This window comes from Euwallacea similis, chromosome 16 (genome assembly GCF_039881205.1).
Source record: "Euwallacea similis isolate ESF13 chromosome 16, ESF131.1, whole genome shotgun sequence".
Classification (NCBI taxonomy): domain Eukaryota; kingdom Metazoa; phylum Arthropoda; class Insecta; order Coleoptera; family Curculionidae; genus Euwallacea; species Euwallacea similis.
This window is the reverse complement of record NC_089624.1, coordinates 1,600,272-1,620,815: the sequence shown is the minus strand read 5'-3', so window position 1 is coordinate 1,620,815 and position 20,544 is coordinate 1,600,272. Positions and strand designations below refer to the sequence as shown.

General features: G+C 35.8%; 3 protein-coding genes across 4 annotated transcripts in view; 2 read left to right on the top strand and 1 right to left on the bottom strand.

The window, feature by feature from the left end:
- The window catches only part of LOC136414111 (dipeptidyl aminopeptidase-like protein 6), a 44,647-nt gene extending 41,608 nt beyond the window's left edge, over nt 1-3,039 (bottom strand). For both annotated transcript variants that reach the window (XM_066397934.1, XM_066397935.1), the window contains exon 1: nt 2,760-3,039. The gene's annotated coding sequence lies outside the window, so the exon portion shown is untranslated. The remainder of the gene's footprint in view (nt 1-2,759) is intronic.
- A 3,786-nt stretch (nt 3,040-6,825) lies between these two features.
- Nucleotides 6,826-14,191, top strand: LOC136413945 (venom dipeptidyl peptidase 4). The gene is made up of 15 exons (XM_066397717.1): nt 6,826-7,041; nt 8,295-8,466; nt 9,033-9,127; nt 9,600-9,674; nt 9,735-9,787; nt 10,759-10,955; nt 11,010-11,179; nt 11,249-11,476; nt 12,146-12,366; nt 12,419-12,635; nt 12,701-12,879; nt 12,943-13,137; nt 13,529-13,689; nt 13,743-13,954; nt 14,008-14,191. The coding sequence occupies exons 1-15, from the start codon at nt 7,012-7,014 to the stop codon at nt 14,122-14,124; spliced, it is 2,322 nt and encodes a 773-aa protein (XP_066253814.1). The 5' UTR covers nt 6,826-7,011; the 3' UTR covers nt 14,125-14,191.
- Nucleotides 14,192-15,156: 965 nt separating this feature from the next.
- On the top strand, nt 15,157-20,304 carry LOC136414006 (integrin beta-PS-like). Its single transcript, XM_066397789.1, has 12 exons — nt 15,157-15,490; nt 15,775-15,988; nt 16,470-16,644; nt 16,700-16,882; nt 17,493-17,629; nt 17,806-18,038; nt 18,149-18,317; nt 18,373-18,642; nt 18,757-18,915; nt 18,964-19,144; nt 19,568-19,833; nt 19,913-20,304. The coding sequence occupies exons 1-12, from the start codon at nt 15,341-15,343 to the stop codon at nt 20,197-20,199; spliced, it is 2,424 nt and encodes an 807-aa protein (XP_066253886.1). The 5' UTR covers nt 15,157-15,340; the 3' UTR covers nt 20,200-20,304.
- The last annotated feature ends 240 nt before the right edge of the window (nt 20,305-20,544 follow it).

Genomic DNA, 20,544 nt, shown 5'->3' with positions numbered 1-20,544 from the left:
AAGTATGTGCAGCCAGATTCTATTTTCTATTATGGTAGTCTTTTACTGAAATTCGTGAAATATCTCGATACAGTGTCTATCAGTACAAGAATCAATTGAGAAATCATATAACTCGGTTGACTGAATGGATGGTAATAGCAAAATATGGGGGAGGAATTCAGTTTATCACCTTGCAGGTATTTCGTTTATTTATTACTCCCGAATCTGATTTCAAGTTTTTATTCCTTGCGAATTGAAAAGCCGAACGATAAGAAACTGACGTAGCAAGTTACAACTTCCAGTAGCCGTGTTCCTTTTGCTGCCTCCAAGTTCCCGAAACGACCTATAAAACTAATTTTCATTAGCAAAATTTACGTCTGCCAATTTAGCTGGGCCCATTAATCTGGAAGAAAAATTACCGCTTTCCACAATGTTTCGCCCTTAGCCAATCGAAGGAAGGAAAAGTTTTTTTTTCAATTCGATGGATAGTAAATTTCTGTTTGGGCCATAATCAAATAAATGCGTCCTGTCCCTGAAGAAATGCAACACTCTCAGAATAATTGATGCAGTACGGTTTTATCGCGCTGGGCGTGGATATTTCATTATATTATCCAATTATTTCATTGAGATGCATTCAAAGTCGTTTGCTTAATGATATGAAAGCTCCTACAGATGGACGACTTGGTCTTGCCATCCGGGAACAAATATTTATGATAGAACACTCACTTGGCTAAACGCCCGAATACGCTACCGATAGCTCGACTGCCCTTACCTCTTGTCTCGCACACCAGCTAGAAGCAATGAAAGCAAGAACTTTATTTACTTATAAATGATGGAATTGTGAATACAGGACACTCTGGGTTCTATCAGCGTTTCGCTTTGATCTGACCATATCAAAGCTTTGAAACCGAACTTTCTATGATAAATATTTGTTCAGTGACGCCACCGAATAGCGCCACTCGGTCCCTATAAAACGTTTCTCATTTAAATTAAAATAATTGTTAATGTGTCTACTATAGAATTGTTCAGAGGTCTATCAGTCCGTTTTGTGTCCAAAGATGTCCGATGGCCTCAAATCGAGAGATTCCGCCGGCCCAACCATTCAATTATAACATTTCTCTGTAATCCATGTTGCCTATTATGCAGTTGAACCTCAATAAATATTTCATTACTCTGTTGGTTGCTTATTTCTATTTGCAATTTATTTTTCTTAATCGAAAATGACTGATTTAATTTTATTTTTTTTTAAGCGGTTGTATCTGTAATAATAAATTTCAATCAGTGGAATGGCCGTAAAGTAGATTTGCTTGCTGATTTTCATATTATAATTTTATTACTTACTTCATATACATTGATCCTAAATACTTCTGCATAAACACCAAAAATTACAAATTTAAACTATTTCCTGCAGAAAATAAATCTTCTATTCAATTCTAAGTTTTCAAGTTTTTTCAATGATCACCCGTTAGAAGAAATACAGTTTTAAAAATAAGCAGTTTTATTGCCAAAATTTTTCGGTGACACATTGAAAGACGAGATGAAAATAGTATACAGTGTTTATTTCTGACTACTGAACTTGTGGTCAGTTATAAATTCTTCTTATTTATATCGCAAAATAATTTAATATCATGGGAATATCACAATAAGGTATTGCGCCATAGAATCCAAGCATAGCTCTATGCGTCTTTTAAAATTCTGCATTGATCTTAGAAAGTTCCTTATTTCTATATTGGTTCTTAAAGATGTAGTCATACTTTGCAGTTCTTTAATATCGGCAGGTACAGATTATTTATTAATATTATATATATTATTTATAAATGAAGTTTTTCGTAGTTCTCCATAAACTATAATCTAATGACGCAGATCTGGTGAGTATACCGGCCAACCTAAGTTTCCATTGTTTGATATGACTCTATCGGGAAATATTTGTGAATTTGTGGAGGAAATGGGTATTTTGCTTCAACAATGCCATGATGTACTACAAAACGTGACCCTCCCTTCGGTATACCCTGGATGAAAGACTTAGATGATGCAAATCTTAAGCGGGCGATAATAACGATGTTTCCAAGACTCCTCACACAACCTCATGAGATATGTTTGCTAATTTTTTACCACCCAAAGTGATCAGAACTTTTCAAATTTTAAAATTGCATATTCTTAAACTCGAAACTGCGCAACTTTGCCCTAATTTAACCAAACTCCTATCATTTATGGTTACCGAGGCCCTCATAGTTGAGCTCAGAAAGGGGCACCTTGTATGCTGTAGCACCTCATAGCTTCACTCCTTGTTTTGCAACTTGGACTAGTCCGACTAGGAGTTGCTTTGTGGGACAAGGTATACTAAGGCTTGTATGGATTTTCTTTTTTATGTGACATTTGACAATAATTTTACGTTTTGCTAATTAATTAATTATCAATTTTGTAATTTTTTCTCGAAATTGCATCATTCTATTCTCTGACTTGCTCCAGTGTCCCTATTTAAACCGTGTGTAAATCGTATTTGGTTCTTTCCTGCTATTGACTGTGGTCATAAACCTTACGTAAACATCCCGAAATCATTAGAAGGACCTCCCATTACGCATACCAGCTCAAAACGCCAAATCTGGCCAAAATATTCCTCAAGGGCCACTAATGAAATTCTTTCATAACGCATGTCACTTCCCCAAACACAGCTTTTCAAAATCATGACTTAAAAGAGTTCTCAACCAAATCCCTGTCACCTGCTTTAGTGAGTATAAAACCGACTCTTCTACATCAAAGCCCAGTTTCACTCCCCTTACCTTATCTCAAGGAATAAAGCCACATCAGAAAGGATGCTTTTACTATAATACAGGTACATTCACTGAAAGCGTCTCCAATTTACTGTGACACATTTACACAGACTTAAGCCAAACAAATACAACTTTAACTCTCGGCAAGTGAGTTTATGTCATAATGCGAAGTTTCAAACTCTATCTTGGGTCAGACAGAGTCCAACATCATCCATTGATGACGTACGTAGGCGAAGCGTCGCGACGCATGGCGCACCAAAACCGACGGAATACTGCATCAGCAGGGATCTCCGGGACGCCAGCAGATATCCTGCTACTGTGGCGCCCTCCAACGGAATCCCAACTCCCGTTATCCTTCGGGATGGTTTAGGGAGTCGGCATCGTGGTGAGATTTTATTGAATGGTGCCAATTAAGTGCCTTAGAATACGGGAAGCACGGGAAAGGAGTTTGGGGCTGAATGTGATTGCGTATTTTCCATGAAAAGTGAATGGTAATGTTTAACCATGGATAATTAATGTGAGGACCTTTTGGGAATATTGGAATATTGACGAAACTTTTGCTATGTGTAATTCTTAGGTCATCTTTTTTTTTTCGGTGTTTCATTCCAAAAGTTAATTTCCTGGCTGTTTTCACACTCCGGCGGCCTCATTGGAATGATCGTTGGGTCTTCGGTGAAATATTTTTCAAAAAGTCCATTTTTCACGAACACGGAAAAGTCATTTATATTTCAAAAACTCATCTTTTTAATTTTGATTTTGTAGTTAATTCAAAACTTAATTCAATTTGACCGAAATTAACATATTGAATGAATTTTGAATTTTATTCTGTATTTAAATTTGGTTTTGTATCACCATTAATTACGAAATATGCAGTGTGAAAAGGCCCTCGCCTCTGAGTGGGTCGTTTGAAAATTGTTGTATTCCAAACGCAGCTCGGGTCATTAAAAAAACCTTTTTACCATGAAAAAACGTTTTATTATGGAATGTAGATCCACTAAAAGCCAAGTTTTCCAGAATATCCAAATAGAATTTGAAAATAGTTTCGAGTATACAAGGTGGCAAAAATTCGTATCGGCGCTGCAGATCGAAAGTTTAGTGATTCTCTGATATATTGAAAAGTTACCAAAATAAAAAGGTCAATCCATCACTTCGATGCCATTGGCACGCGATCATGGAAATCACGACAAACAACCTCTTTCCACACCTCAAAATTAAAGGCGAGTCAATTGAGTTATTTATAAGTTAATTTTCATTGTGTTTATTGTTGAGTGATGAATAGGCACATTTAACCTGGAAAAAAGATTTCTTTCGGAGATTTATTTTTAGAGCCTCTATTGTATGTCCCACCAGTAACGCAACAATTTGCATATTGGTTGAACGAAAATAGAAAAAATAATTTAGATTCCTGGGAGCGATACTTTAGGCAGATTTTATTAGTATCAAAATATTAGTCGTGTGTTAAAATTCGGTTCGATTTTAAAGTCAAAAGGAATTACAAGGGATATTAGTCTTGTATAATAAGCATCTGAACTCTGAATGCTTCCCAATTTCTATGTAAATAGTCTTTTCCCAATTAATTTACATTCAATTTCATTAAAATCCAATTTCCAGTTCATAGACGTAGCATTTAAATGGAATGCATCAATTTTAGATCCCATTTAAATGTGGAACACAAATATTGCAATTTATTCTTTTGGCGTGTAGGTATTTGGATCTAATAATTAGGTTCTGAAATTGCCTCAATTTCATGATTTCATCATGATTGCTCCCTGTTGCTTCCATATCTGTTGGAATACATCAATAGGTAATTAGGTGATTGGCAACGCACGAAGCCATCAAAACAATGTTGTTCTATTTATTTTATGTAATTGAAATGGCAGGTATTTAAGTATTTAGAACACTGAACAGCAGTATGTTCGAATGCAATTGTAAATGCAAAAAAAAGTTTTTAATAGAATTTAAGGTATCCAGGAATTAAAAAAAAAATAACGTGCAAAATTATCGATAACTCTTTCACCCCTCTGGACTACAGCCCTGTTTAGATTTTATATCTCGGCCCTGCAGAGCAACAACTGGCGTTTTATTATTGGTTATGCAGTAAGTAGGCAAAAGATAAATATGAAAGTAGGTCAAAAACGGTTGAAATGAAAATTTTATGATTGATAATAAAGTATAAGTTCGGGTCCCTTCCAATGCTCATAGACACGCGTTTATTTTCTGCATATTTGCACTTCAGTCATACTTAAGTTGCAAGTAAGTTTCAATCAGATTCGTCATCGAAATTTACTGTGGTGGCATTGTAGTTGCTATGGTGGCACTGTGGTTGTTGTGGTGGCAGTGTAGTCACTGTGGTGGCAATGTGGTTACTGTCGTGACACTGTAGTTACTGTAGTGGCACTGAGGTTACTGTGGTGGGACTATAGTTACTGTGATGGCAGTATAGTTACTATGGTGGCAATGTGGTTACTGTGGTGACACTGTAGTTACTGTGATGGCACTGAGGTTACTGTGGGGGCACTGTAGTTACTGTGGTGGCAGTGTAGTTAATGTGGTGAAAAATCAAATTTACAACTGGAACGTATTCTTTTCTATATCTTGGTAAGATCGATAAATACGATATAATAATAAATAAATCGTATACCACATTTTCGAAAAAATCCACCTTATTCCAACTGTTTAAGTTAAAATGCATTCCGCTTGACAATTTTATTCATTATTCCATGCTGAATAAATGCAGTGAGATTACAGCGGTTTATGCATGCGCTAGAAATGAGTTCAGCATGTTTATATGTTAGGTGTATGTGTCAGGCATACACTGGAAAAGAAGAAATTTATGTTGAGCGATATTTTCTCAATTGACCGAATCAATACCACATTATCGATATTAGGTACTGATCAAGGCGTTTAGCTTTTTTAGAAATGGTTTTAAAGTCGTACATTCTACCTTTTTTTCAAACGTTTTTTGTCGTTTTTAATAATACTTCTTAATAATACCTACTATTCTGTTCGTATTGTCATTTATGCACGCAAAAACGTTAAAAATGCACTTCTACAGTGTGTGGTTGCTTTCCACGTATCTAACGTAACTACTCAAATTCAATTTTATTTTTTATTAAATTAATGATAACCGGTCGGAACAAAACGAATAGAATATAGAGAGAAAAATCACATTTCACAGAGTTTCAACAAATCCATTATATCAGATATTAAAACAATTGCGCATTTTTCCTAAATAAGCGACGAGCAAAATGAACGTTTGGAAAACTGTTTTCTTTTAAGCGTATTTCAGTTGAAGAGGATCAATCGCATGTAGATGTGTTTTCGAATACCACTATTGATTTTATTTAACATTTTGGCATCTATAATTGAGTTATTATTTATTTTCAGCTGGTCATTGTTTTAGTCTGACGAATAAAATGAACGAAAAATGTAATAATCAATTATAAATACGTACATTTTTATAACCGTTTTTCTTAGTCCTTTTTCTCTCAGCTTTTCACATAGTTACCATTCATTTCCCTGTGAGGTAATTATATTCAGCCACTTCCCTTTCTCAAACTCAACTGGATCAACTAGAGCACGTAATTAATGGGTCGATTATTAATGTCTCAATTAGAATATTTATTGTAGCATTATTGTGCAACTCATTTGAACAGCTAGAAAATATTACCTGTGATTAATAAAATAATTATTGCACCATACAAACTACTTTGGTATTGACCATGTACTCGTTTTAACACAATTTTTTAGTTCCCTGTGTAATTCGGGTCTTGTATCTGGAATTTGTGTCATTAAGAGTACTAATCTCCTGCTTATCAGAATGCCGTATATTGAAATAAATACTCGTGTTTTGGCGTAATTATGATTTATACCTTGATAAGCAATCCTTTATCTTAGTGAAAGACAATTTGATGATAATATTTGATCGATAAATCAATTTCTTTTTTGCCCCAAAATCCGTTTATGTTCCTAATTTTCTATCCTGTCATAAAGTACTAATGGTATTCTTAATTCTCACAGATCTTATCATAATTCACTGCCGAAGAATGCAGATAACGTAAGCGAGATTTGTCGTACATTTGAATTTATTCTTATCAATTATTGTTGTTTAACCCTATAAAGTTTCATTATTCCGGCAAAATTCGATATGAAGTGTTGTTTTGTGCGACATCCTTCGATCTTTGTCTTATGTAAAGTGAATTGTTCGTTATAGTTTTGGTGAACTGCTTATATTTGGGAATCAAAATCTATCAGAGTCGACATGAGTTGTTCACTACTTCTCTTTAAAATTGTGAGTATTATTTTGTCATCACAAATTTATATAATTTTAAAATGGAAGTCTATCGAGTCTCTCTAATTTTTCAAAATTTACTAAAAAATTCATTTAGCAGCATTAGCAGCATTAGCTGCTTGTGCAGCAGCTAATGCTTCAGCGTCAATTTTTTAGCACTTCGTTCTAATAATTAGTGACTTGCATGTTTCAAGTATCGCACCGTATCATAAAATATTTAAAAAGATTTAGGAATTTTATGTCAAGCGATCATGATGCTTAATTGAATCTGCCATTATCCTTAACGCCTTTAGATGGATTTGAGGTATGTTGGTTAAACCCTTTATTCACGATATAGTTAAAAAACGACGATAATCATAATACATAACCGCTTTTATGTATATAAACCGTCGATTACTATAAAAACCATACGAGAGCGAGCAAAATGTTAAACATAAAAGTTTTACGATATCTCATAAGCTTTAAAATCGAGGTATCCTCGAGATTAGCACAGAGTGTCCCAAAAAGAATCGCGACGGCTACCGCCTTCTCATATTTTAAACAAAACGCCAAATATAATTGTCTATTATTTAGTTGGATTATTTGTGGGATATCCTGTTTATGAAAAAGGGGGGTAGCTGTTACGGTTTTTACTTTTTATTGCAGTGTGAGGCTTTTCATTAATTTTTTATGTTTAATGTTTTGCTCCGCCTCACCTTCACCGACCGTTTTCACACACAAAAGGGCACCTGTATATTAAGAGTGTTGGAACTTATCTTTCAGGTTCAAATCCAGTGTGATCTATTGAATAATTCTCCAATCGATACCATTCTTCATTTGAAGAAGGGTAATTTTAAAGGCTCCTGCTCCTACAAATAGGAATTGCCCCAAAAAAATACCACCTTGTAGATTCTTGCAGTCAGTTGACATATCTAACGATGTAGGCCCTAAAATGTTAACTACGTCCTCAATTTGAGTTAAATATCTCATAAAAATAAAGAGAACATTTAAACAAATTTATAATTTTAATCCTCTCTATTTCGGAAACGAAGCACTTGAGGACCTTAAATATATGAACTTTTTGTCTTATTTTTGATTGTAGTATCTTTTAGCGACACCCTCTCTTTAACTATCTTATCATTCATATGTGCGGGAATTGAGAGTGTATTGTTGGTCAATCCAGATGCCATTAAATTCTACCTTGTTAACTAAAATGAAATTAATTTAACTATTTGCTCAATATTGTACTGATAAATAATTGAAAAATATTGCAGGTTTCGTTCTTATTTCTCTTCAATCTGTGGATACAAATAATTAACGCAAAGGCGGTAAGCATAGAGTCAAATCACTTAACAAGGGATGATGATGGTAAAACTGCATTTACTCTGGAAGAATACTTTTTAGGAACATTCTCTGCGTCTTCTTTTAATGGCACTTGGCTGAGCGGTAAGAAAATGTATAAAGTATTAAAACAATCTCTGTTTAAACGGACAATATTAATTATTAAGGTATTATATTAGGACCCTAAATTTGGAGTAAATATCTTATTTACTTTAAGGGTCGTAGGGAATTGAAGGGCTCCAGTGGCGTAGAATCAAATGACTAGCCAAATTGACGTTGCATAAAAATTTTAATAACATATAATAACATAAGAACTGGTATCATTTCTCGATTTAGATGACATGTTTAATATATGAAAGTTTACTTTCAAGACATCCTGTATGCCCATTCCCAAAAGATAAATAGCCGAATTATTCTTAAAATTTCTTGGGCGGTTTGCGCAACAATAAATTATTGATCACCAACCAATGAGGGCAGAGTGTTCGCCGGGGGTTTGCTCTCTTCGTAACAATATAAATATCAACCATTTCACTTAAGAAATTTTTAAACAGACAACTTTAAATTTGAGGTAAGGAAATTTCTTATGGTTCAAAAATTATACTTTAACTTTTTGTGGTCGACTTAGTATATTAGACGACATATACCATCTATAACTTCGTATTATATTTTAGGTAACGAGCTTTTATACAGAAAAACAGATGGCAATTACTACAAATTTGATGTTTCCAAAAAAACGGAGGAAATTTTTTTGGACGGATCGTTTTTGGTCAGTTTGCACATACAGAGTGTTACATGATGAAATGTGCATACTAATAAGGGTAATACGTTTTGCCTAGAACGACACGACCTAATCACTATTATAAATGTTCGGAATCCAGTTGTTACTAATATACAAGGCGTTTTATGTGAATTTGGCACAAATTTTGAAATATCATATTTCTCAGAGTTTCAAATTCTTGAGTTAATTATTTATGTGCGTTAGACATTTCAGGATTGGAAAGGAGGGAAGCAAAACATAATTTAAAAATATTCTGGAGTATGTTTGAGAAGATAACTTTTTAATCCGGGTTTGGAAAATTTAAAAAAAATTACTTTCCTGTTTTGTTATCTTCAAATGCCTGACCCACACAAAATGTGAATAATTAGTATATTTTGTCATGCAACCTCTGAATAGTATTTCGTACTAACAAAACGAAACAACACCTCAAATAAATATATCCTCCTCACGATTTTTTTAGTCGGAATATTTGGGAGCGTCCATAACATTATCACCAGACCAAACTTACGTCCTTATCAGATACAATGTATCTTCCGTAAGTAATTGTTCCCAAAGCTTAAGTTCCAACAAGAAATAACACTTCATCTACTTCTAGGTCTTTAGGCATTCAACCACAGCCTTGTACGCAGTTTATGATATCGCTGAGAAGTAAGCAAATTTATTATATTGTTACTTATTATACAGGGTGTATCAAAAAATGTGCGTTGACTATACATAGCGGGTTTCTACGTCTAAAAATAAGAAAAAAAATGATATCAACAGGGACCTGGAAATGCTATCTAACGGAAATAGAGCCCTTTAAAGATGGCAACCAAAAAGTGGTTTTTATTTAATATCAGTGGAATTACTTTGGGCAGAGTTTTTAATTTTGGTACAATATTTACTAGTGCTAGTACCTACTTCTAGCAATTAATCGCAATTTTCTATCATGTTCAGGAGCGGAGCTTAGGGAGGGGCGCTTTTGATTAATTTTTCATAACTACGGTGATGTGCAGTACTACACAGAATATTCAACTCAATTTTTCTCGAAAGCGATGCATCTAAAAGCTTTGAAACAAGAGTATGTTTTCTACGTAGAAACCGTTAAAAAGTCATGTTCCGTAACAAAAAATGTGAAAAAGTCAGTGGAAAGAGTTAGAAGTAAAATCCAGAGCGGCCCTCCCTCAGCTCCGGTTCTAAACATGATAGAAAATTGCGACTCATTGCTAAAACTAGGTACTAACACTAGTAAATATTGTACCAAAGTTGAAAACTTTGCGCAGAGTAATTCCAGTGATATTAAATAAAAACCACTTTTTGATCGCCATCTTTAAAGGGTTGTATTTCTGTTCGGAAGCACTTTCGGGTCCATGTTCATATAATTTTTTTCTTATTTTTAGACGTAGAAACCCGCTATGTATAGCCAGCCTACATTTTTTGATACACTCTGTGTACTTAATGAGAAACGTAATGCGATTCGTGTCGCCTAACTGTATCGTTCCTGTAAAATGTCATTTTTAATTTCGTTTTGGACTATGTACATAGGTATTTTACGACTACAATAAAACTTATATGTGACTAAAAATAAATTAAGATGATTTTCATGGAGGTTAATATTTACATGAATAATGGACTTTTAGAAAACACTATAACATAAATAATAAAACAGCAGTCCAGCTGGCAACCTTCGACCCTGTGGGCCATGGATTTGCTTACGTTTATTTAAACAACATTTACTATCTATCCAGCGTCTTAGATACCGAAAATCCCACAGCCATCACGAATGATGGCATCGATGGTATAATTTATAACGGTGTTCCTGATTGGGTCTATGAAGGTCTGTATATGAAACAGCGATTTTTTGCTATACCTAAGAAATCTCCTCCAACAGAGGAAGTTCTGGGAAGTGGTTCAGCATTATGGTTCTCCCCGGATGGCAAGAACTTGGCCTATGCCAAGTTCAATGACACGGATGTAAAAGATTTTTTTTATTACGTTTATGGAACGCCTGGGGACTTGGAAGATCAATATCCCGTTTTCAGGGAGATTAAGTATCCAAAGGTATTTAATATTTTTGCACTCATTGGATTGTGGTCAATGTTGCATCAACATAATAATTATATTTTTTAGGTTGGACAGAAGAACCCAATAGTAGAGACGTATGTGTATAACATTGAAACTGATGTACGGAACAAACTTAAACTCATCGACTCAATACACGACACTGAAGAAAATAATGACTATGTTTTGTTTGATATCAAATGGACATCTGACTCAGAATTGGTGATGATATCTTCGAACAGGGTCCAGAATGAATCAATTATTATTAGGTGCAATTTGGAAGGGAACTGTGAAGAGGTTAGTTTAGACTAGCTATTAAAACAATAACATACATGGTACTTAGTCATCTTATCAAGGCGCAACCTTACATCCATTTATTTGCCTGTGTAGTCCTAATAACTCTCCAGATCTCTATATTGAGAGAAGATTTTGGAACACCCTGTATGGTGCCCTAAAATGCAGGTGGCCATTAGGACCCCTGAAACTACAAGACACTGCCACTTCGGCACTGCTTCTTTATTTTGCATGCGGTAATGGTTATCTACCTGTCAAAACCTGACGAATCAGCGTGCGGTATGACACCGCCAGCTGCTTTTAGTTGAACGAACTACACGTGACGGAGTTCAATTAGGAAGTAAATGCGGTAAAGATACTTTCGCGCACATCAAGTAGAATATTTTTCCTCCAGAGCACATGTGAGTTAATTTTGTTATCTTCAATTAAATATCAGCGTGGGGTAAATACTTACGTCGCTAAAAAGTTTTGCACCACGCATGTCAAAGCCAATTGCTTAACTACCCACAAACATTTTTGAGAACTACGCATGTCGCCTTGTTTCGCGTGCGGTAAAGTTTCAATAAACAAATGAGTGCGGTAATCCAGTACAATAAATGTGTGCTATTACGATGTTAATTAGTTTTTATTTATTTACTAGTTGACTAGTATTTTAATTATTTATTATTACAGGAAGTGTCTTATCAACAAACTAAAGGTTGGTTGTCCCCAGTTATTCCAACTTATAACGAAAATAGCACCATGAGACTTCAAATTCTGGCACAGCCTGAAGGAGACGACTACTTTAACCACTTGGTAATAACGGAGATCAGCACAAACACACCTAAAAGACTTACTTTTGGAAACCGGGTGGTTACATCTATCTATGGATGGGATGAAGAAAATTATTTAATGTAGGCCAGCCTGCTTAAATCTTCCATTCAAACTGAAATGTTTGGCTTTCAGATATTATGCAGGCTCAGTAAACGATACTCCATCGCAACAACAAGTTTCTGTAGTCAATACTGAGACCCTCGAAGATACCTGTCTGACTTGTGATTTTAAAGTCTATAATGAGACTTGCAAATATGCGGGGGCATCTTTCAACTCTCCATTTACTTATTTCGTCAAAACGTGTCAAGGGCCCGATCCCTATTATGTAGTCCTGCAGAATCTCAAAAATGTAAGTTACAATCTTTTCAGGAAACAGAAAAAAAAAAGAAAATAAATAATCGAATAAATCTCCAGGAATCGGATGTTTATATTTGGAACGAAAATTTGGTAGTCAGGAAGAGATTAGAGGCAAAATTGAGACATTCTCAAATGGACCTAAAGGTGCCATTGAGCAGTAACTTTACTGCCAGAGTTCGGCTGTCTTTGCCTCCAAATTTTGATAATACTAAGAAGTATCCGACAGTAGTTAACGTGTAAGTTCCCTCAACTCATTCTTCCAAGCTTAAGTTAAGTGACTCTTTTGTAATTGTTATTAGGTATGCTGGACCAAATTCCAATCAAATAAATGACGCCTTCTCAAGCGGTGTTATGAACTACTTCGTTACGAATAGAAGTTATATTTATATATACATAGACGCGAGGGGCTCTGGAAGAGATGGACAAAACAAGATGTTCCAAATTTATAGGAAGATGGGAACGGTGGAAATCGAAGACCAAATTGAAGTAACCAAGTAAGGTTTATTAATAGTTTGTGGGCGAAAATTTGAAACTTATCTTGACTAGTAATTTGAACAACATTTAAAGAACAGAAATTTTTGATGATCGCATTGGTTTGACAACCCATGCCATTGTAGGAAAACCCCGTTAAATAATTCCCAGATTAATATTTTTTATAATTGCTAGAGGTTCAAGCACATCCCTATATTTTTGACAAGTTTTAATATCGTCATATTCAAGCAAAAACCTTTCTCCGTTCTTTTACGTTTTGTTTGCATGACCTTCCGAGCGAGCCGTGTTCCCACGTGCTCCCTAGATCAGCACCAGACTAAAACTGAACTCAAGAAATATATTAAATTCAACATATCCACCACCTCTATCTTCCTCATTAACAATTTTTTGCAGATATCTGCAAGACAACTATCCTTTCATAGACAGAGACAGAACTGGAATTTGGGGATGGAGTTATGGAGGTTTCGCCTCGACGTGGGTTTTAATAAAAGATCAAGAAAAAATATTCAAATTTGCTCTAGCCGTTGCGCCAGTTACTAGTTTTATTTATTACGGTTGGAGACCGCACTATAATCACATATTGTGAATGAATAGTTCAAATTTTCAGATACTATTTACACGGAAAGGTATATGGGATTGCCATCACTTGAAGACAACTTGCTTGGCTACAACAATACTGATACCACGAGAAACGTTGAAGCTCTTAGGGATAGGTTGTATTACATAATCCATGGAAACGCTGACGATAATGTCCATTATCAAAATGCCCTAATGCTCATTAAGGCCTTGGAAGAAGCCGATATATCTTTCTATCAGCAGGCACGTATTATGCGAAAAAGTCAAAGCATACTATTGAATATATTAATTTTTAGAGTTATCCCGACGAAAATCACTCTCTTTCTGGGGTCTATGCGCATCTGTATCATACTATAGATAAATTTTGGGGCAGAGCTTTTGAGATTGAAGGTCCGCCTTTAGCCACATGGTGAGATCTGCATTGCACCAAGCTTGATTTTTCAGCCAACGCGAACGGCAGTTACATAAAGTATTTGTTGTAAATAAAGTAATATTCCTAGAGTTTGTTCAAAAAGGTCATTTTTTATTTACATCCCAGAGACTTTTTAGAACTTTTTTCACGAAACCTTAAAAACATTTTCGGAGATTTTCTTGAACTAGCGAAACGGGCAAAGAGAAGTATACATGGTAATGGAGCATACCGAAGTAAAGCTGTGCGGTAAAAGCTCAGGCGTTTTGATGGGTAGGTGCCCAGGGTGGTTCTTGTCTACGACCCATCGGGGCAACGTAAGGCCGAATGAGGCGTAGAAGAGAATGCCTAGAGTAAATTCCACACTATCTGGTCACAAGAAGACCATATCGGGTGTCTTCAAAAGTCTCCTCTCGTGAGAAAGTAAAACACATATTGTCGCACTCGCTTAAATGTAGCAAATAAGTTTTCAGACATGTTAAGAGCAAAAGTTTTACTACTGCTTGAAAATAAATAGGAACACCCTAATAACACAATCTGAATGGTAGATTACAAACTCTTGGATGCACAGTCATATGTGTGTGGAAAGTGAACTTTGCACACGCTAATTAAGGAATCGTTATGTTGACAATAAAAATATATCAAATATTTTCATTTTAACTTCGTACCTTATCTACCGAATTAGTGACCTAAGCGCAGACCCCCCGTATAACCCATGAGTATCCGATAACATTATAAGAACCACCTATAGATTTTTCCAATGACTCATATCTACTTATTGAATTTCCGTTCTCGCCTCACTTAGCAGTAATTAAAAACTTATTACCAGCATTATAGGTACTTACCTAAGGTACGAACTTAAGGAATTTGCTCAAAGCAGAGGCATAATATAACCATAGTTGCTTATGCCTAGTGGAGTCGATGGTCAAGATTTCATTTAATTGTAATAAATGTATAAAACAAGGAAAGAAACGGATAACTAATAAATAAGTGAATCATAAGACTTAACGAGTAGTGGTTTCTTATCAACGTAATAATTTCCGCTTCAAACAATAATGCGCGATGTGAATATATTTTAAAAACCCAGACGTGTATCATACATTCTTCCGGCGTTATTGTCTCAAGCGAACAGTGTGTGTGTATAAGTCAATGTATAAATAAGAGTGAAAGTGAAATAGCTTTAGAACACTACGATATGACCCTCTAAACATTAGTGTTTCATGAACGATTGGCTCAAAATGAAATTCTACGCTTCCTGTCTGGTGATCTCCCTTTGGATATTAAAAATCAGCCAAGCTCAGGATTGCGAATCGAAGGATACGTGCGATAAGTGCATACAAGAGCTCCATTGCTTTTGGTGTAGTTCACCGGTAAGTTGTAGTTTCTTCCGATTGCAACAAACGTACTTCCTAAAAGTACAAAAAAAAACCATGAAAAAGTGCTCCGTCAATTAGCGCATGAAAAATACACTTTGCACATGCCTGTTAGTGTGCAAAGTGCGGCAAGTGGCCTGTTATTTTCATTAATTGTTCATCCGAAATTTAAAGTTGCTGGTAAGTTTCCAATGAAGCTAATCCGAACTGTTTAAAAACAAGGTATGAAACACTTTAGCCATTCGATTTTGGACGCTCTGTATTAACGCAAACATTTGTAGAAATCGGGGACGTCACATTGCTTAAGCCGATCCGAGCTGAGTTCATGCGACAGTGAAGACACTGAAGATCCTAAAGGTGGTTTTAAAATAATAGATGCGAACCAACTAACGGAATCTGAACAAATTAGTCCTCAAAGAATTCGACTTCAACTGAGGAAAAACCAACGATATGAGATCAATTTTCAATACAGACAGAGTGCGAATTATCCAGTAGGTAAGTAAGTACAACGTCTGTGATATGCACACAGAATTTAAATTTCAGTGGTTTTGGTTTTTATTGCTTTATGTATAATGGAAATGAAGACGTTTTCAGACTTTAGGAAATTGAATAGCTTCCTTTGTGTTTCGCCAAAAACATCAACGACGAGCTTTTTCAATGCAAATGATGTGAATAAATGCTGGTTTGCAATTGTATTAGGAGCATTGAAAATAATTTAGTTAATATATCTTCATTGCCCCCCATTAAGTACCTCTATCCTAATTATAGTAATTTAGTTTGATATGGAATCGATTCAGAGATTTTGCATAAAGCACTAAAAGAAGCTTACCGCTGGCATTGTTACCTCACGTAGAATTTTCAACAGATTTTATGCTCTTTCAGAGCCAAAAAACTTCTTCATTTCCTTTCTAATCTTTGCGTCACTTGAATTATACATGTTCAAAATATCCCACCTATAAATACGTGTTTTATATAGACTTATATTATATAATGGACCTTTCCAATTCAATGTTGGCGTCTAAAGACAAATTAGCTACCCTAGGAGGAAAACTCGTAGAAGAAATGCGACGTAAAACAACAGATTTTCTTATCGGATTCGGAAGTTTTGTAGATAAGCTCACTTTACCCTTCGTTAATACACATCCCGAGAAGCAAGTTGCCATTTACTAATTTACTATATTCCATTTAACATTCTCTACACCGCAGACTTAAAGAGCCTTGCAGGCGATGTGCTCCTCCGTACAGCTTCAAGAATCATTTGTCTTTAATCAATGATTCCAGATTATTTTCTAATGGAGTCAAAAATACTCAAGTCTCTGGAAATTTAGATACTCCTGAAGGAGGCCTGGATGCTGTTATGCAAGCCATTGTGTGTAAAGAGGAAATAGGGTAAGTTTTACTGGACGCATGTACAAGCTACGCCACAGAAAATCTAAATAGAATTTTAATTATGTACTTATTCCTCGTTATTGTTGAGGAGGCACACCTATTTCACAAAATTTTACCCGGGTCGCATTGGTAAACGGACAACTTATTGGTCTCTTTGTGCTGCCAAATCGATTAACCAGGTGTAATTTATTTTTACGAAAGAACTCTTAGAATATATCCCTTTAGATGTACGTCAGCAAATGTAGTTCTTACAAGGTTGAGCACTCCCTCACTTAAATCGTTTTTTGAATGGTCCCTTTCAAAAATCAATGTGTTAATCGTGGTGGTCCATTCTATGGCCACCTCGGTCACCCGATCTGAAACCTCTTCGTTTTTATTTACGAGGTGTTATGAGGATCATGGTGTACACCAACAAAATACGTGATGTTGAAGCACTTTGTAACTCTGTTGAACCAGCTGCTACTAAAATTTGAAGGCAGGGCCTACGTCTTGCAAGTTATGCGGATTCCTACAACAAATCCATAAGTGATTTCTGTCACATCAATAAAATATTATTAAAAAAAACGTTACTGTTTTCTTAATTGAAATAATATTCAATTTGCTCTTTCAGTTGGCGCCCTAATGCTAGACATCTTTTGGTAATGTCTACAGATGCAGAATCCCATGTGGCTGGAGATGGGAAATTGGGAGGGGTGGTGGAACCGAATGATGCGACTTGTCATATGAAGAATCATGAGTACACTCATGGTAAGTGAATTTGACGAATAGTAATTTCTAGTGGTCCAGCTTAAAAACTGTTTATAAACTTTCGTATTTGACAACTCTTAAGGTTTGTGAGGTATTGAATCGTTGTCAGACTAATAGGTGACCGAAATGATTTTTTGGAAAATTATTACAAATTAATTTTTGAATTATTGTTTTAGGGCTAATATACGACTATCCATCAGTTTCACAAATTAACTATGTGGCTCGCGAGAATAACATTAATTTAATCTTCGCCATAGTATTAAACACCTCAACAGACTCTAAGGCAAGACAATCAGCTTCCTCAAAGACCTTCTATCAGGCATTATCCACGGTCATTGAGAACTCTAAAACTGGCACCCTTGACGAAAAATCTGATAATGTCGTCAAGTTTATTTCGGATATTTATGATGTAAGTACGCCGAATTTTACGTGTGGAAATTTAAACAAACCCCATGCTAGTCATCCTTATCTTGGATACGCTGTATCCTGAATAACAACGCCAACTTATTCATGTTTCAGGAAATCAGGGACTCAGTAAGAATAACTTCAGATGCTAATAAAAATGAAGTAGACGTAAGCATAGCAGCGAGTTGCGCAAGTGCCATTCCTGGGGGATGCACTAATGTGAAACCTGGGCAAACCATAAACTTCAGAGCCAGCATAAAACCACTAACGTGTAGCGAGGATGGTAAATATTTCGAACTTTCCCGCAACTAAACACCATTTCATTACAATCATTGCAGCAAATCTAAACAGGAGAACTATTACAATTAAACCTGAGGGACTCAAAGATAAGTTGGTTATTGACCTAGAAGTGTTATGTGACTGTGCGTGCGCCGCAAATAAGAAGCAAAGAGACGCGAATTGTAGCTTGCAAGGCGATTTGGAATGCGGAATTTGTCGTTGCCAAGAAGGGAGATTTGGAGCCAATTGTCAATGTGACTGGAAAGATAGCAAAGGGGAAGATCCCAGTCTATGTATCAAACCAGGAGGAAAAGGCGAAATTTGTTCAGGTAGACATCGGATCTTTCTTCCAAAACCAAATGTTTTTTTCCTCAATTCAAATTCAAATTTCTTAACCATTCGCACACGCCAGCGACGTCCACACGTTATTATTAAATTTACAGGACAAGGAAAGTGCATATGTGGCAACTGCCACTGCAAAGTTGTGCCTGACTTTAGCGGACTGATCTATGGAAAATATTGCGAATGTGACAATTTCAGTTGTCTCCAAAAATGTTCCGGAAGAGGAACTTGCGACTGCGGAACTTGCAGATGCAATAATGGTAAGGGAAAAAAAATTAATTTGCATGCTAGAATGGAGCTTTCCTTAGGATGGACCGGTCCGGGATGTGACTGCAGTACGGACCAAAGTCAATGTATGACCTCCAAAACTAACGAATTGTGTTCTGGACACGGCAATTGCGTTTGTGGACATTGCCAGTGCAACACTGAGGGGGATAAGAGGTATTCGGGAAAATACTGCGAACGATGCATAAATTGCCCTGAACAAAGGTAAGAAGTGTGCTGCGAAATTGCATACTATTCTATTAACTGCAACAAAGTTATAACAGAGTAGATTCAGCTGAACTTAAAAAAAAATTCTTATGTCGCGCCACTGATCATTTTCCCCTGAAAATATGAATCCTGTGTTCAATTTACATTTTTTAACTTTCACACGTGTGATGAAAATTGGAATCTCGTTTGCGTCAAACCCACTCTTCTCCAGTGTTGAGTGCAAATCTCATGCAAAGTTAGTTTTACTAATAGAAAAGGCTATTAGTCAAAAGTAAACTGTTATTCGAATGATTATTCCCAAACAGTTTTAATTAAGATTAGTGCCCACTCCCATTTTTCCCACAATCACAAACTCGGAAAATCTTCAACTTGTGTGTCAGGCGTGGTTCCAAAAAATTTTTATTTTTCTTATGTAATTAGATGTGATGAGCTGAAGGATTGCGTAGAATGTCAGGCATATCAATCAGGCCCATTAGCAAACTCCGCGGTGTGCGCGGACAACTGCACCATTTTCAAAACTCAAATAATTAAAAAACTAGATGAAACGTCCAACAAAGGACAGAAATGCAGAGTCTTAGTAGAGGGAGACTGTACTATACAGTTCGAATATAGTTACGACGAACACGACAATCTAGTTCTAGTGGCTGAGGAGAACAAAATTTGCCCATATTTACCACAGTACCTAGGTAACTTCTTCCATTATTTATCAATCTTATCGTCATAGAAGTATATCTAATCATTATTATCATCACTTAAATCTTTCAGTGTACATCTTAGGAGTGATTGCTTCAATCCTGCTAGTGGGCATAATAACTCTGATCATATGGAAAATAGTGACTACAGTCCACGATAAAAACGAGTACGCTCGATTTCTGAGAGAACGAGACAAAACCACATGGAGCAAGGGAGAAAACCCCCTGTATAAACCGGGGACTAGTCACTTCCAAAATCCAGCCTACAAAAGGGCGAGTCAGAGAATGTCTACTGTGAATCAAGTGCCTAAGAAAATTGAAGCTGAATTTAATCCAAGTCGGTCTAGCCAAAATAACTGAGAAGTAAATAATTCTGACCTAGATCTCTGAAATTATTAATGTATTAGTGAGGTGGTTCGGAAGGCTGTTAAATTTAAATACAGAATTAGTACAGAGTTCCTTATAATTTACCACTTACTCATTTTCACTTGAATACATTTTCTCAAATAATATAGAAAATTTCTTTTTCCTTCGTCTTCATAACAGTTTTCGTGTTTTTCAATATCTGGAACTCAATAAAGCTATAGAGTTTTTTTTGCTTTATTCCCGTAAAATCGCTAGGTATGTAACTAGTTACAGCTATCTACGTGCTCGAAATCCTCGCGTCAGGTGTTTTTCAAGGTGGATTACGAATTTTCATCCCAC